Raw genomic sequence first — 16,992 nt, 5'->3', positions numbered from 1 at the left:
GTTCGCCTACACAGCCCAGTGCGGGTTATTCCACCTCCCCGCATTGGTCGGGCGACGGGGAGCATACAACCAGGTAAGGTTGGGCAGGCTCAGTGCTCAAGGGAGCCAGTACGCCTGCATGGTCCGGTATATCCGGCGCCACCTCCCCGCCCCAGCCCAGTACCACCAGTGCCAACACCACGCACCAGGCTTCCAGTGTGTCTCCAGAGCCCTGTTCCTCCTCCACGCACTCACCCTATGGTGCGTGTCTCCAGCCCGGTACCACCAGTTCCGGCACCACGCACCAAGCCTCCTGTGCGTCTCCAGAGTCCTGTGCATCCTGTTGCTGCTCCCCGCACTAGCCCTGAGATGCGTGCCCTCAGCCCGGTACCACCAGTCCCGGTACCACGCACCAGGCCTATAGTGCGCCTCGAGAATTCAGTGTGCCCTGTTCCTGCTCCCCGCACTAGCCTTGAGGTGCGTGTCTCCAGTCCGGTACCACCAGTTCCGGCACCACGCACCAGGCCTACTATGCGCCTCAGCAGGTCAGAGTTGGCCGTCTGCCCAACGCCAGCCATGAGCAGCCATCCGTCTGCCCAACGCCAGCCATGAGCAGCCATCCGTCTGCCCAACGCCAGCCATGAGCAGCCATCCGTCTGCCCAACGCCAGCCATGAGCAGCCATCCGTCTGCCCAACGCCAGCCATGAGCAGCCAGAGTCGCCAGCCAGCCATGAGCAGCCAGAGTCGCCAGCCAGCCATGAGCAGCCAGAGTCGCCAGCCAGCCATGAGCAGATCAACTGTCACACCCTGGCCTCTGTTATATTGATTTTCTTTATTAGTTTAGTTAGGTCAGGGTGTGACATGGGATGTTTGTGTGTTTTGTCTAGTTTAGGGTGTGTGTATTGTTTAGGGGTTTGTGTATAGTGAATGGGATTGTGTTCAGTAGAGAGGTTTAGGAAAGTCTATGGTTGCCTGGTTTGGTTCTCAATCAGAGACAGCTGTTTATTGTTGTCTCTGATTGGGAGCCATATTTAAGGCAGCCATAGGCTTTAGGTGATTGTGGGTTATTGTCTATGTCTATGTTGCATGTGTGCACGTAGTTTGTTTTAGCTTCACGATCGTTTGTTGTTTTTTTGTTCGTTTATAAGTGTTTTGTTTGTCTTCATTAAAAGAAGATGTCTTTCTTTCACGCTGCGCCTTGGTCCACTCATTCGTCTTATAACGATCGTGACATCAACACTCTCTCTAGTTCTAGGATCAGAAACCAATGGGTACACTAGCTAGGCCTATGTTCCTTGTTCCAATGTTGATTTTAACTAGATATTTTGTGTCTACTAAAAGCTTTTATCTATTTTGATTTATACTTGTGTACCTGTTTCTTGTCACACATGCTTATAAGATCTTTATTTTGCTCATTATTCATGATATTGAACGAATGTATGCTAATTTAACGGATGCTTTGATTTACTTTCGCTTGATTTATCTTCTGTTGTTGCCCTAATATTGCTTCTATTGGATATGCTGTAATGCATCCCACAGGTTTCATTGAAAACATCTCGACGTGTATCCTGATTTTTATTTTTTATTTCATCCATTTCATGTTCCCACATTGATGTTTAAAGTTCCAAGATACAGTATATGCTATTACAAAAAAGTATGTATGATCCAAAAGACACACACCTACATGTATATTAAATGGTGAACAATCATGATATTGTGCTTAATGCCATCATATCATGTCTTTGTCTGATACGAGTACACATTTCAGGCTTTGATTCCATTCAGCCACCTAAACCTCAAGACAGCACGGAGAGGCAAACACACACACACACACACACACACACACACACACCCCCCTCTGCTTGCACCACAATCTTACTAAGAACAGTCTGTCAAGGTTTATATTTATTAGTAATAGAGCTATAGTATAGAGACACAGTACAGTGCATTCAGAAAGTATTCAGTCCTTGACTTTTTCCACACTTTGTTACGTTACAGCTTTATTCTGAAATTGATATTCTGAATGTTTTTCCTCAATCTACACACAATACCCCATAATGACAAAGCGAAAACAGGTTTATAGAAATTTCTGCAAATGTATTAAAAATAAAAAACAAATACCTTATTTACATACAGTTGAAGTCGGAAGTTTACATACACCTTAGCCAAATACATTTAAACTCAGTTTTTCACAATTCCTGACATTTAATCCTAGTAAAAATTCCCTGTCTTAGGTCAGTTAGGATAACCACTTTACTTTAAGAATGTGAAATGTCAGAATAATAGTAGAGAGAATTACTTATTTCAGCTTTTATTTCTTTCATCACATTCCCAGTGGGTCAGACGTTTACACTCAATTAGTATTTGGTAGCATTCCCTTTAAATTGTTTAACTTGAGTCAAACAGTTTGGGTAGCCTTCCACAAGCTTCCCACAATAAGTTGGGTGAATTTTGGCCCATTCCTCCTGACAGAGCTGGTGTAACTGAGTCAGGTTTGTAGGCCTCCTTGCTCGCACATGCTTTTTCAGTTCTGCCCACAAATTTTAGATAGGATTGAGGTCAGGGCTTTGTGATGGCAACTCCAATACCTTGACTTTGTTGTCCTTAAGCCATTTTGCCACAACTTTGGAAGTATGCTTGCAGTCATTGTCCATTTGTAAGACCCATTTGCGAACAAGCTTTAACTTCCTGACTGATGTCTTGCTTCAATATATCCACATAGTTTTCTTTCCTCATAATGCGATCTATTTTGTGAAGTGCACCAGTGCCTCCTGCAGCAAAGAACCCCCACAACATGATGCTGCCACCCCCGTGCTTCACGGTTGGGATGGTGTTCTTCGGCTTGCAAGGCTCCCCCTTTTTCCTCCAAACATAATGATGGTCATTATGGCCAAACAGTTCTATTTTTGTTTCATCAGACCAGAGCACATTTCTCCAAAAAGTACAATCTTTGTCCCATGGCAGTTTTGGAGTAGTGGCTTCTTCCTTGCTGAGCGGTCTTTCAGGTTATGTCGATATAGGACTCGTTTTACTGTGGATATAGATCATTTTGTACCTGTTTCCTCCAGCATCTTCACAAGGTCCTTTGTTGTTGTTCTGAGATTGATTTGTGCTTTTCGCACCAAAGTACCTTCATCTCTAGGAGACAGAACGCGTCTCCTTCCTGAGCGGTATGATGTCTCCGTGGTCCCATGGGGTTTATACTTGCGTACTATTGTTTGTACAGGTGAACGTGGTACCTTCAGGCATTTGGAAATTGCTCCCAAGGATGAACCAGAATTGTGGAGGTCTACAATTTTTTTTCTGAGGTCTTGGCTGATTTCTTTTGATTTTCCCATGATGTCAAGAAAAGAGGCACTGAGTTTGAAGGTAGGCCTTGAAATACATCCACAGGTACACCTCCAATTGACTCAAATGATATCAATTTGCCTATCAGAAGCTTCTAAAGCCATTGTCACGATCGTCGTAAAGTGAAAGAGAGGAGGACCAAGGCGCAGCGTGATAGCAATACATCTTTACTTTAATAAAGACGAAAAAACGAAGAACACTATACAAACAAAATCAAAACAATAAACCGACGAACGTGAAGCTATACAAACTAAGTGCTAACATGCAACATAGACATAGACAATCACCCACAAACTACCTAATGACTATGGTTGCCTAAATATGGCTCCCAATCAGAGACAACGATAGACAGCTGTCTCTAATTGAGAACCAATCTAGGCAACCATAGACATACATACACCTAGACTAAACACTGCCCCATAAACATACAAAAACCCCTAGACAATACAAAACACATACTTCCCCCATGTCACACCCTGACCTAACTAAAATAATAAAGAAAACAAAGGTAACTAAGGCCAGGGCGTGACAGCCATTATATAATTTTCTGGAATTTTCCAAGCTGTTTAAAGGCACAGTCAACTTAGCATATGTAAACTTCTGACCCACTGGAATTGTGATACACTGAATTATAAGTGAAATAATCTGTCTGTAAACAATTGTTGGAAAAATTACTTGTGTCATGCACAAAGTAGATGTCCTAACCAACTTGCCAAAACTACAGTTTGTTAACAAGAAATGTGTGGAGTGGTTGAAAAATGAGTTTTAATGACTCCAACCTAAGTGTATGTAAACTTCCGACTTCAACTGTAAGTATTCTGACCCTTTGCTATGAGACTTGGAATTGAGCTCAAGTGCATCCTGTTTCCATTGATCATCGTTGAGATGTTTCTACAACTTGATTGGAGTTCACATGTGGTAAATTCAATTGATTGGACATGATTTGGAAAGGCACACACCTGTACATATAAGGTCCCAGAGTTGACAGTGCATGTCAGAGCAAAAACCAAGCCATGAGGTTGAAGGAATTCTCCGTAAAGCTCAGAGACAGGATTGTGTTGAGGCATAGGTCGAGGCATAGAGGAAGGGTACCAAAAACGGTCTGCAGCATTGAAGGTCCCCAACAACACAGCGGCCTCCATCATTCTTAAATGGAAGAAGTTTGGAACCACCAACACTCTTCCTAGAGCTGGACGCCTGACCAAACTGAGAAATCGGGGGAGAAGGGCCTTGGTCAGGGAGGTGACCAAGAACACAAAGCTCCAGAGTTCATCTGTGGAGATGGGAGAAACTTCCAGAAGGACAACCATCTCTGCAGCACTCCACCAATCAGGCCTTTATGGTAGAGTGGCCACATAGAAGCCACTCCTCAGTAAAAGGCACATGACAGCCCGCTTGGAGTTTGCCAAAAGGCACCTAAAGACTCTCGGACCATGAGAAACAACTCTTTGGTTTGAATGCCATGTGTCACGTCTGGAGGAAACTTGGCACAATCCCTACGGTGAAGCATTGTGGTGACAGCATTATGCTGTGGGGTTGTTTGATGAAAACCTGCTCCAGAGCGCTCAAGACCTCAGACTAGGTTGTGGCAGCATATTTTCATTTTTTACTTGTAATACATTTGTGAAAATTTCTAAAGACCTGTTTTTGCTTTGTCATTATGGGGTATTGTTTGAAGATTGATGAGGAAAAAACAACAATTGAATCCATTTTAGAATAAGGCTGTAACATAACAAAATGTGGAAAAAGTAAAGGGGTCTGAATACTTTCCGAATGCACCGTATACAAACAGCTGACCTATAGACAAAGGAACTTGTATCTTACTCTATAATTATATAGCATGTGTTCTCTATGACGTAACAGTGTACATATTGCCAAAGCTTATAATTACACCTACACGGTGCAGATATGTGCTATAGCAATGAATGTCATGTCAGAGAGATTGCCTGCACTATAACTTAACAAACAGTAGAGAGGGTTGTAGTAAATCACCATCATTATGGTACAAAGTATGCAGCACAACAATACGGATATAAATCTAATTCAGTAGACCTTTTGAGTCCTGGGTTGAATTCGCTGCTGTTCCCAGCCTGACCTATATGTTCCATTGATCTCTAAGAAGTCAAACTTCTAAATGTCAGTGGACGTGTGCATCAGACCTACAGTGGAATATAACCGAGTCAGAATGTTTCAAGGCTTTAGCCTTACTAAACCTTTAACTGGTCCTGTTGGAGAGAGAAAGTTGGGGATGGGGAAGAATTGTGGTTGTTCCATTGGCTCAGTTGGTTTGATTTCTGCATGGGCACCACACACACAAACACATGCACACACACACACACACACACACACACACACACACACACACACCATACTGTTCAGATGAAGCGATAGCAAAGCAGGATATGTGAGAACTAGCATTTTCAGAGGAAGATATCTCTGTCAAATCAAATAAAGAGGGGTAATAAACTGTGTGAACAACAGAAGGTTTCCACATTTTGAAAGCATTGCATTCTCTCACTCTGGAACAGAGGTTATATCTGAAACGGCAGGGAAACAAGCAGAAGGATCGAACAGACCCCAAGCATCAGCCTCTTGAAACATTTAACATGGACCACAATAACACTTACAGTTGAAGTCGGAAGTTTACATACACTTAGGTTGGAGTCATTAAAACTTATTTTTCAACCACTCCACAAATTTCTAAATAACAAACTATAGTTTTGGGAAGTCGGTTAGGACATCTACTTTGTGCATGACACAAGTAATTTTCCCAACAATTGTTTACAGACAGATTATTTAACTTATAATTCAGTGTATCACAATTCCAGTGGGTCAGAAGTTTACATACGCTAAGTTGACTGTGCCTTTAAACAGCTTGGAAAATTCCAGAAAAGGATGTCATGGCTTTAGAAGCTTCTGATAGGCTAATTTACATAATTTGAGTCAATTGGAGGTGTACCTGTGGATGTATTTCAAGTCCTACCTTCAAACTCAGTGCCTCTTTTCTTGACATCATGGGAAAATCAAAAGAAATCAGCCAAGACCTCAGAAAAAAAATTGTGGACCTCCACAAGTCTGGTTCATCCTTGGGAGCAATTTCCAAATGCCTGAAGGTACCACGTTCATCTGTACAAACAATAGTACGCAAGAATAAACACCATGTGACCACGCAGCCGTCATACCGCTCAGGAAGGAGACACGTTTTGTCTCCTAGAGATGAACGTACTTTGGTGCGAAAAGCACAAATCAATCTCAGAACAACAGGAAAGGACCTTGTGAAGATGCTTGAGGAAACGGGTACAAAATTATCTATATCCACAGTAAAACGAGTCCTATATCGACATAACCTGAAAGGCCGCTCAGCAAGGAAGAAGCCACTGCTCCAAAACCGCCATAAAAAAGCCAGACTCAGTTTGCAACTGCACATGGGGACAAAGATTGTACTTTTTGGAGAAATGTCCTGGTTTCATCTGGTCTGATGAAACAAAAATAGAACTGTTTGGCCATAATGACCATCGTTTTGTTTGGAGGAAAAAGGGGGAGGCTTGCAAGCCGAAGAACACCATCCCAACCATGAAGAACGGGGGTGGCAGCATCATGTTGTGGGGGTGCTTTGCTGCAGGAGGGACTGGTCACTTCGCAAAATAGATGGCATCACGAGGAAAGAGAATTAAGTGGATATATTGAAGCAACATCTCAAGACATCAGTCAGGAAGTTAAAGCTTGGTCGCAAATGGGTCTTCCAAATGCACAATGACTCCAAGCATACTTCCAAAGTTGTGGCAAAATGGCTTAAAACTTCTTCAGGCTGTGGTCCTTTTTTTCAATATCCGCCTGACTGACGTGCCCAAAGTATACTGCCTGTTACTCAGGCCCAGAAGCCAGGATATGCATATAATTGGTAGTATTGGATAAAAAACACTTTTAAGTTTGTAGAAATGTTAAAATAATATATGAGACTATAACACAATAGATATGGTATTATAAATATTTTTATTTGAGAGTCCATGCTCTTACAATGGAAAGTATAGGGGCATATCAAAATCCAGCTCCCAGATTGCAATTCCTATGGCTTCCACTAGATGTCAACAGTCTTTGTTCAAGGTTTCAGGCTTGTTTCTTCCAAAACGAGGAATAATTATGATTTTTAGTACTGGGACTCAGTGTTGGAAATCAGTCTGTGCGCGCCCGACAAAGGACGCGCACCTGCTAATATCGCTTTCCTATTGAACATACTTCTTTCTGCATGAAATATTACAGTTTAATTACATTTTAGGGTATCTGAGGATTAAACAGAAGTGTATTTTGACTTGCTTTAACAAAGTTTAGCGTTAGCTTTTTGGATTCCTTTCTCTACATGTTGAACGAGTGGATTACTCAAAACGATGGCGCCAACTAAACAGACTTTTTGGGATATAAAGAAGGATTTTATCTAACAAAAACGACCATGCATGTTGTAGCTGGGACCCTTTGTACTGCAAATCAGAGGAACATTTTCAAAAAGTAAATGAATATTTAAATCGCTATTTGTGATTTTATGAAGCCTGTGCCGGTGAAAAAATATGTTGATGTGGGGCACCGTTCTCAATCAATCGCAAGGCATGCTTTCGCTGTAAAGCCTATTGTAAATCGGACACTGCAGTTAGATGAACAAGAATTTAAGCTTTTAACTGATATAAGACACTTGTATGTACCTAAATGTTTAATATCCATAATTTTTATGATTATTTATTTGAATTGCGCGCCCTCCAATTTCACTGGAAGTTGTCGACAGGTGTTCCGCTGGCGGGACGCCTAGCCCTAAGACAACAAAGTCAAGGTATTGGAGTGGCCATCACAACGCCCTGACCTCAATCCCATAGAACATTTGTGGGCAGAACTGAAAAAGCGTGTGCGAGCAAGGAGTCCTACAAACCTGCCTCAGTTACACCAGCTCTGTCAGGAGGAATGGGCCAAAATTCACCCAACTTATTGTGGGAAGCTCTTGGAAGGCTACCCAAAATATTTGAACCGAGTTAAACAATTTAAAGGCAATGGTACCAAATACTAATTGAGTGTATGTAAACTTCTGACCCACTGGGAATGTGATGAAAGAAATAAAAGCTGAAATAAATCATTCTCTACTATTATTCTGACATGTTGCATTCTTATAATAAAGTGGTGTTCCTAACTGACTTACGACAGGGAATTATTACTAGGATTAAATGTCAGGAATTGTGAAAAACTGAGTTTAAATGTATTTGGCTAAGGTGTATGTAAACTTCCGACTTCAACTGTAGATGACGCAACGGCCTTGAAAATAGAAACTATTTAACCCTCCAAAACAGCGCTAAAGGAAGCTTTCAGCCACTCAAAATCGCCAAAGCAATGACATGGCAATAGCAAAAAACAAAAAATATAATTTTAATATGAGGAAGGAGGAGGTTGGACTTTGGGCAATTTCTTTAGCCTCTTATAGGGAAATCAAAAGGCTAAGCTGAGTAGAGTTTTAAGGCTGACCAACTGTGCTTCAGATTTTGAATTTTGTATGCAGTATACTAAAACATTGTAATGCGGTTAATTGAAACATAAATATTTCAGAGAGATATTGTATATCTATATAAAAGGGCTGTCCCTGCATTTTCACACTATTTTGTACTGATAATTGCTTATTCAGCATTATGCCTTTAAGGCTACAGGTATGGGTGTGGTTAGAGGTGTGGCCAACCCACAGGTGCCATCTTGAATTGGCAGATTCAATGGGGTGATGTCAGAGTTGGGTCATCCCAATCATCCCACTTAGCATTTATCATCAGAGTTGGGTCATCCCAATCATCCCACTTAGCATTTACCATCTTGAATTAGGCTGAAGGCCCATTGTTTGAAGAGAGCCTAGCATTATTTGTTACTAATAAGAAGTAGTTGTTTGTTTTCTAAAAAGAGTAGTAAATAGTTCAAGAAAATAAGTATAGTTCAGAAAAAAAAGTGCTTGGTGTCAGGCTAGGCTGTACAAGGCATCCAAGCTTGCTTGCATCGCACCACCAGTAAACATTGGGACTATTAACACACATGTCACGTTCTGACCATAGTTCTTGTGTGTTTTACTTGTTTTAGTGTTGGTCAGGATGTGAGCTGGGTGGGCATTCTATGTTGTGTGTCTAGTTTGTCTGTTTCTATGTTTGGCCTAATATGGTTCTCAATCAGAGGCAGGTGTTTTGTGTTGTCTCTGATTGGGAATCATATTTAGGTGGCTTGTTTTGTGTTGGGGTTTGTGGGTGGTTGTCTTCTGTCTTTGTGTTCTGCACCAGATAGGACTGTCTCGGTTTTCACATGTGTTATTTTGTATTTTGTATAGTGTTCACGTTATCGTCTTTCTGTTTATTAAACATGTTGAACACTAGCCGCGCTGCATTTTGGTCCTCTCCTTCACCAACGGAAGAAAACCGTTACAACAATATTCTTATATGGATATATCCTTTACTTGATTAGACTTGAGATTATTCAACAATAGCAAGTAGTACAGAGGTCTATTATGTAGTTATGTATACAACTAGTTATACAGTGCATACAGTGCATTAAGGTTAAGGGTTAGGGGTTAGGGAAAATAGGATTTTGAATGGGAATCAATTGTTTGGTCCCCACAAGGATAGAAAACAAATGTGTGTGTGTGTGTATTTGCTGGTTGTGCGTGCGTGCATACACAAATTGCAAAGTGCTAGCAAATACTTTTCCAAACACTTCCATAATATGGAGGGTGGAGTCACATCTTAGTTCTGGAGACTTCTCTTCCCCCCTGACAACCGTCATGACTCTCTACCAGCAGTTAGAATGCTGATCCCCTAGTCTTCCACCCCCTCACTGTTTCCCTCCTCCCTCCCCACATTCCCCTCCTTCCTACATGGCCATCGCTCACCGTGAGTAACTGGCCCTCTGGGCTAATGACCGGCCCCTTCTGACTATCCCGGGCCAATCATAATGGTCAATAGCAGCCGAGGTGCCTTGACAATTGTCCCCGCTGACAAATGAGAGTTGACGTATCTACGTACACGTCTCTTGTTCTCCTCCCTATTTTTTTTGTCTTGCGTCTCGGATGTATTTAGATGCGTGGGGTGGGTCGCCTGGGTGGAGGACTTTAGCGAGAAGTGACCTCGCCGGTGACACATGTTGCCTCAACAAAACGCTCAATATTGATCACGGCACGTCGTCATAGAAACAGGGCACAATGTGGTGTCTGAGTATGCATTCCGATTGGAGCTGAGTGGAAAATTCTGAGCCCACAGAGGGGATGATGCAACGTGAGTGAAATCCTGCGTCCGGAACCCCCCCTCTCTCTCTCTCTCTCTCTCTCTCTCTCTCTCTCTCTCTCTCTCTCTCTCTCTCTCTCTCTCTCTCTCTCTCTCTCTCTCTCTCTCTCTCTCTCTCTCTCAACTTCCAATCCTGTAACACCTTCACTGAGTCCCACAGGGTATTACCTTTACGATACTGCAGTGCCTTCAGTCATTCTGTCCATTGACAATAAAGTTACTGTGAAACCAAGGTAAATAAAAGCAATTTTTCTCAGTTCCACGCAATGAGCAGTTACTACCTTTTTGTTTGATAGGGCAGTATAGTTACAGTCGTTTAACTGTCCTCTCAAGCAAAAGAGTGTAGGAATGGTAGCTTACTAACTGTGAATATATATAAATAACTACCTTTGCTATCTAAAGTCCTTTCAAATACTTGTATTAATTATAACACAGAAATAGATTACCCCTCCACAGTTTTTGTAATCTTAGCCGATCTAGTAATTTTAGAATCACCCAAGTTTGGTAGACTATGCTGTTGCCAGCACTTTTTGGCCATGGGTATGGTTGTTCATGCGGTGGTTACAATATAACACTGATCGAATCTTCTCATAAAAGGTCGGCGGCAAAGCCATCGCAGCAAACGAGTTTGGTACAGGGATAAACATAATTTTTTACATGCAAATCTGATTGGATACAGCATTTGATGATTTAAATATTATCCTCAATTTAACATCAGATATTTTTCTTAACTCTTTCTTGAACTGCATTGTTGTTTAAAGGCTTGTAAGTAAGCCTTTCACGGTAAGGTCTACACCTGTTGTATTTGGCGCATGTGACAAATGAAGTTTGATTTGATTATCTAGGACAAAATAAGGTGAGGGCAGAGAGCCCAACGGGAGCCTCTTTCTATCTTTCACTTGAATTCCTCAAAAAACACCCCAAGATATCAGTATACCTAGTCCTAGTATTTCTCTCACTTTCAAAGGACTCCTAGGAAAACCCGAAGCAGAGGAACTCAAAGCAACTCTAACAAGGGAGAACATTTTCAGTGAATGTAACAACACATGCAATTACTCCGTTACTACACGCATATTACATTGTTATTACACCAAAGCTGCACTGTTGGTTAAGGGCTTGTAAGTAAGCACTTCACGGTAAAGTCTACACTTGTTGTATTCGGCACATGTGACAAATAAAGTTTGATTTGATTTGAAAGCAACTGATGATACACGATACATACATTGTTGACACTTGACAGTCATACATGGTAGGATTGACCCACTGACCTAAGGTGTATTACTGTACATGGGCGTATTCTAGCTAGGTCACCTGGTTCATAGTGTGCTGCCATATCTCCCCCCACCCTCCCTCCCATACTGCATTGCAAAAAAATTGCGAAACGGCCCCTCTTTGTGCCGACGTCCGTCTCAGCATGCGCAACGGCAGCCGGTGACGGTTATAAATGGCCTCTATTAGCACAGCCCAGTCGCAGAGGGGAGAGAAATAAAATCATTGGGAGAATGTAGGGCTAGTGCTGTCGCCTCTGTGCCCGTTCCCTTCCCACCCCAGCCTCCTCTACAAGCCCCCTCCCTTTCAAGGGGATGGCAACCTAAAGACTAGATTACTAGTGATACATGGGGTCATTATTGGGATGGTAATTGCAATAGTATAGTTAGTAGTATCCGAGGCTTTTGCAACAATGAAAATACTAGCTAGGAGTTTGTCTAAAAATTATTGTGGCGTCACATGTTGCTATAACATTGTAGAATATTAATAGCATCTATAGGTGCATCTATATATTCACACTAAATGAATTGAGGGTTGTTGTGAACCAGGGAAATAAAGAGGGAAATGGGATATGGAGGAAAGGAGCAGAAGGAGACGAGGGAAAATCAGGGAACGGAGTAAAGGTGCAGATAAAGTATGTGGAGGAAAGAGAGAGGTGGAGGAGTATTTCGATGAGAAGTTACATGCTACTGAAAGAAGAAAAGGAGGAAACAGAAGATGGAGAGAAAAGAAAGATAAAATGGAGTGAACACGTTTTGCTGTGGCTGGAGTCTGAGATTTAGGCAAATAACCTTAGGAGCCAAGCCATCAATCAGCTCAGAGCATTCCAATAAGTGTCAAAAGGCTGCAAATGTTCTAAGACCCTAGTGTTGTGCAATTTTCTTGCAGTATTAATTCCAATGAAAAGCCAATAACTTTCTTCAACCCTAAAGTTGTTTATAGGGCAACATTGCCCTTGTTTGACTTTGAGCTTTTGGACTATATTTTGTACAATAGTCAAAAAATGATGCCGTACAAGTTTTGCCAGTTTATAGATGTATCCAAAATACTGGCAACACTTTACTTTAGGCTGACAGGTATAAAGCATTATGATGCAGTTATAATGCATGCCAGACTTGTTGTAAGCATGTATGAACCCGTTATAATGTCTTACTATCATCTCATAATGATCCTGACTAGGCTTTTCAGTCGGTCTCAAAATCGCAGCATCAAATTCCACAATCGTAACACTTTATTTGACAGTGCCATTTTGGCATGTATATGATAGTGTCGTTTCACAATGACATTTAGTCAACCATGCTATGACACCAACATAACGAGAATGCTGTCCATGGTGTAGACCACTACAGTTATAATACAATGGTTATTTGACATGAGAGGTTATGATTGGACCCCTTATGGCATAACACCTTCATATCTATGACACGGTCAAATATTTTAAGCTTTCTAATAACACATTATAAAGGCTTATACATGCTTATAACAAGTAATAAAGCACTATACCTGTTGGCTGTAAGTAACAAGTTACCAAAAAATATTATTTACCTACATTAAAACATTCAGACATAACCTTACAATAACTTTAAACAAAACCCAACATTCAACAAACATCCTCTGCTTGTGGGAAGGTGTGGGGATATTGGGCTGGCTGGGAGAAGAGGTGTATATATATACTGTCTATAGCCAACCAGCTAGCCAGCGAGAGAGCTATTGCATCCAGCTAGTTATAATATGAGAGCGGTGCTGCGAAGGGGGGTGCACTAATAAAAGCAGAGGCCTAGCCTGTGATGCCAGGCAATATATCGCCCTAAGGAGACAGTTCCTAGAATCAGCCGGCATGGCCTCCCATAGTTCACGGGCCGTACGTGATTAACCGTCGGACAGGGAGTCGTTACTACAGCTGGGCTATTAATAAAAGATATCCCCCCTTCCTCTTCCCCCTCCTCCTCCCCCTTCCCTCTCCTCTCTTTGGTTCCCCCATCCCTGGCAATCTCCTCCTCCCTTCCTCCTGCTTTATTTCTATATCATCATTATTTATTGACACATGCAAAACGTCATGTTGGTAACAGGGGATGGGAGAGGTTGAGTTTAGGACAACTGAAACGTTCTGTTTGTACTTTAACGTCCACATATGAAGTGACCCATGGAGTCTGAAAATGCCCTCCAGGTGTAGCAGATCAATTAGTGACTTCATTAAGATTCTGATGTCCTGAGCAAATAGGGAATAGCTAACCACTGGCTACCCCTCTAAAGAGCCTGAAATCAACGTCCATAACATTGGTCATTACCCTTACACCAAGGTATATGGCTGGCCATTACCCTTACACCAAGGCATGTGACGGATCATTGCATCACACAACAGGTATTCAGCATTGTATAAAATTACCATAACACCATCACTCTATAAATCAGCTGGTTGTTCAAACACCTGTCTTTACGCCATATTCAAAGAGTTCTCTGACATCCATTTTACTTTCTAAAACCACAAAACGTCTGCCTAATGTCAGGCACTAGACTAGAGAATAACCTCAATTACATATTGTAGGTAAGGTGGGTGGACCACAGGTAATGTGTAATGTGTACTGTAGAATGCATTATGTAAAATCTGAGAAAGTATTGGTTACATTTTCTCAGAGAATAATACAGTAGGCTATAAAAAGCATGTACCCAATCACGCACGATCGCGCGCACGCGCACGCACACACACTAACACCTTTTTCCTCCCTCCCTCGCCTCCTGTTACAAGCAACTTGGCATAACGCGCAACAGAGTGCAAGATGGTGCCGTGGACAAAAAGCCATGGGCTCCTCCGGACTCCTCCGGTGAACTTTCAAGCGTGGAGATTCTACACTTGTGAATGAATGCACGATAACTAAATGTGTGACTTACTCTTAACACCATAGCCTAAACTTCCAAAGTTACAAGATAAACTGCGACTTGCTCTCAATATTGTTACATAATAGCCTATTAGGTCGTGATACTTGACAGCACGGCGTGCCTGGATATCTCAGAACTACAGAGGTTTGAGGATATGTTCGTTGAAATGGCTAAATATTGACGAAGGAATCAAGACAATAAAAATTGACTATTCCACTTTCTGTTAACGCAAGTAATATTACGCAACCAAATCCATCAAATCCAATACGCGTCGGTCCTGTCTCCCGAACTAGGGGGAACACGATTGCTAGCCATGGAAAGACATTAGTGACAGGCAGCCGCAACGGGAGCCGCAAAGAAAAGAGCGTGAAGATGGGGAGTCCGCTCTCTCGGGGACTGGTAGGCGCAACCCACCTTTGTGCATGCCCGTAAAGCGGTCCTTGAGCACCGTGAGCTCGTAGATCTTGCCGAACTCCTCGAAGAGCGGCCTGAGGTCCTTCTCGTCCAGGTTGCGCGGTATTTGCCCGATGAACAGTTTAATGGCGTCGTGGTCCTTCATGGGGATGGTGCCCCCGCAGCCCGCTGGACTGTGGCTGTGGCTTAATCCGTTCACTAGCCCGTTTGTGCCGTCCACCTGTCCATTTGTTAAAGTTGCCATCTTCGGACCAGCAATGAGTTGTGGTAACAGCGGCGGTAGCAGCAGCGCAATCTTGGTGGCCGTTGTATAGAAGCTTCCGAACGAAGTAGCCTATTGATTAAAAAAAAAAAATCTAAAAAGCCTTGCTGGTCCTGCTTGTAGTCCTACCAATGCAAATATGTACATGAATAAATATACATATGTCTCATTGGGCTAAAATGAATATCAAAAGCTTGGAGCAGGTCTCCTTGTCCTGGTGGATTCCGTGTAGCCTATTTATGTCCTAATTAATCATTCATTCATTCATTTACTAAAAGAGAGGAGAGAGCGGATAGAGCGAGAGACCAAGAGCTTTCGTATTCTATTTACACCTCCTTTCGTTCCCCTAGTCCCTGCTTCTAGGTTCCCTTTTAATTTTTGCATTGAGAAGTCGGTATGGGTGTTCTCGGTTTAAACGGACGGGGCCAGCTCAAGGGCTACAAGGAATGCGGGGAGGTATAGAACGAGGGGAACCACTAGGACTCGATGTTTGTGTTACACAGCGTTTTATCTCCCCCTTCCCGTTAAGAAAGCCGAATGGTACGATCCAAGGGGAACGGGGTCTATAAAAAAAAGAAAATAGTGATAGTAATCTGTATGGCGCTTGTGCAATAGCCTATCATATGCAAATCACGCCACATCCGCAGCGAAATAATAGGCCTAATAATAATAATAATAATAATATGCTATAAAATATATGTCTACCATATTTTCCCTTCAAAATATAGGCCCACTCCAAAAGGCCACGGATTTTGATTGAAAACAATTTTCATTTGGTGTGAAAAGGCCATTAAATGGTAGTAGAACAATTAGGAGAGTATTGAACTTTTGAAGGAGCTTGAACTGCTTGAATAGCGGGTGGGTGGACAGCGCCTGGTACTGAAATCCTCGAGCCTAGTTAAAAGGCAACATCCGCAGCTAAAATATATTTCAGGGAACGTTAGGTTGTGTCACACAAAGCAGTGTCGCACAGTATCATGTAGCCTATAGTTCAAGCAGGCATCTATTCCGTTCAGATTCTGATGTAGATGTCAATCGAAGAGAAGGAAGTCTGTGAGCACCGCCGAGCGGCGTAGACGGGCACATCGGAGGGAGCAGCAACTAGAGAGGGAAGAGAGAGGGTAGAGAGATTGTAAGGGTAGACTACAACATACGAAACAGCACTGGGATCCACTCACAGATGCAAATCTGATGGTATAGACCCCTCAAATTCAACTCTGAACATAGATGCCAGTACCACTGCTTGTTCATTGTTCCCCTCTAACCAGGGACTGATTTAGACCTTGGACACCAGATGGGTGCAATTATTTATTAGGTAGAACAGAAAACCAGCAGGCTCCGCACCTCGTAGAGTAAGAGTTTAATACCTCTAGTATAGACAAACTAGAATGCTAGGATGTGACGTAAAAATACGTTGGTGCCCAACCCCATGTGCATTGCACACTGACAGCCCACGCGCAAACACACCATGGCACACACGGCAACTCTATTTTCACGTGACACACAGCTGTCAACTGCAAACAGGTAGGCTGCTCCCACAGGTCTCTGTTGTGTGTTTG

General features: G+C 42.4%; 1 protein-coding gene across 1 annotated transcript in view; it reads right to left on the bottom strand.

Annotated features, from left to right (window-relative positions):
- LOC120064600 (CUGBP Elav-like family member 4) overlaps window positions 1–15,415 on the bottom strand; it is a 134,870-nt gene extending 119,455 nt beyond the window's left edge. The window contains exon 1 of the mRNA XM_039015202.1: window positions 15,172–15,415. Within this exon, the coding sequence (XP_038871130.1) occupies window positions 15,172–15,415 (244 nt within the window). The remainder of the gene's footprint in view (window positions 1–15,171) is intronic.
- Between the last annotated feature and the right edge of the window lie 1,577 nt (window positions 15,416–16,992).

Source organism: Salvelinus namaycush, chromosome 20 (assembly GCF_016432855.1).
Source record: "Salvelinus namaycush isolate Seneca chromosome 20, SaNama_1.0, whole genome shotgun sequence".
Classification (NCBI taxonomy): Eukaryota; Metazoa; Chordata; class Actinopteri; order Salmoniformes; family Salmonidae; genus Salvelinus; species Salvelinus namaycush.
This window is presented reverse-complemented; position numbering and strand designations above follow the sequence as displayed.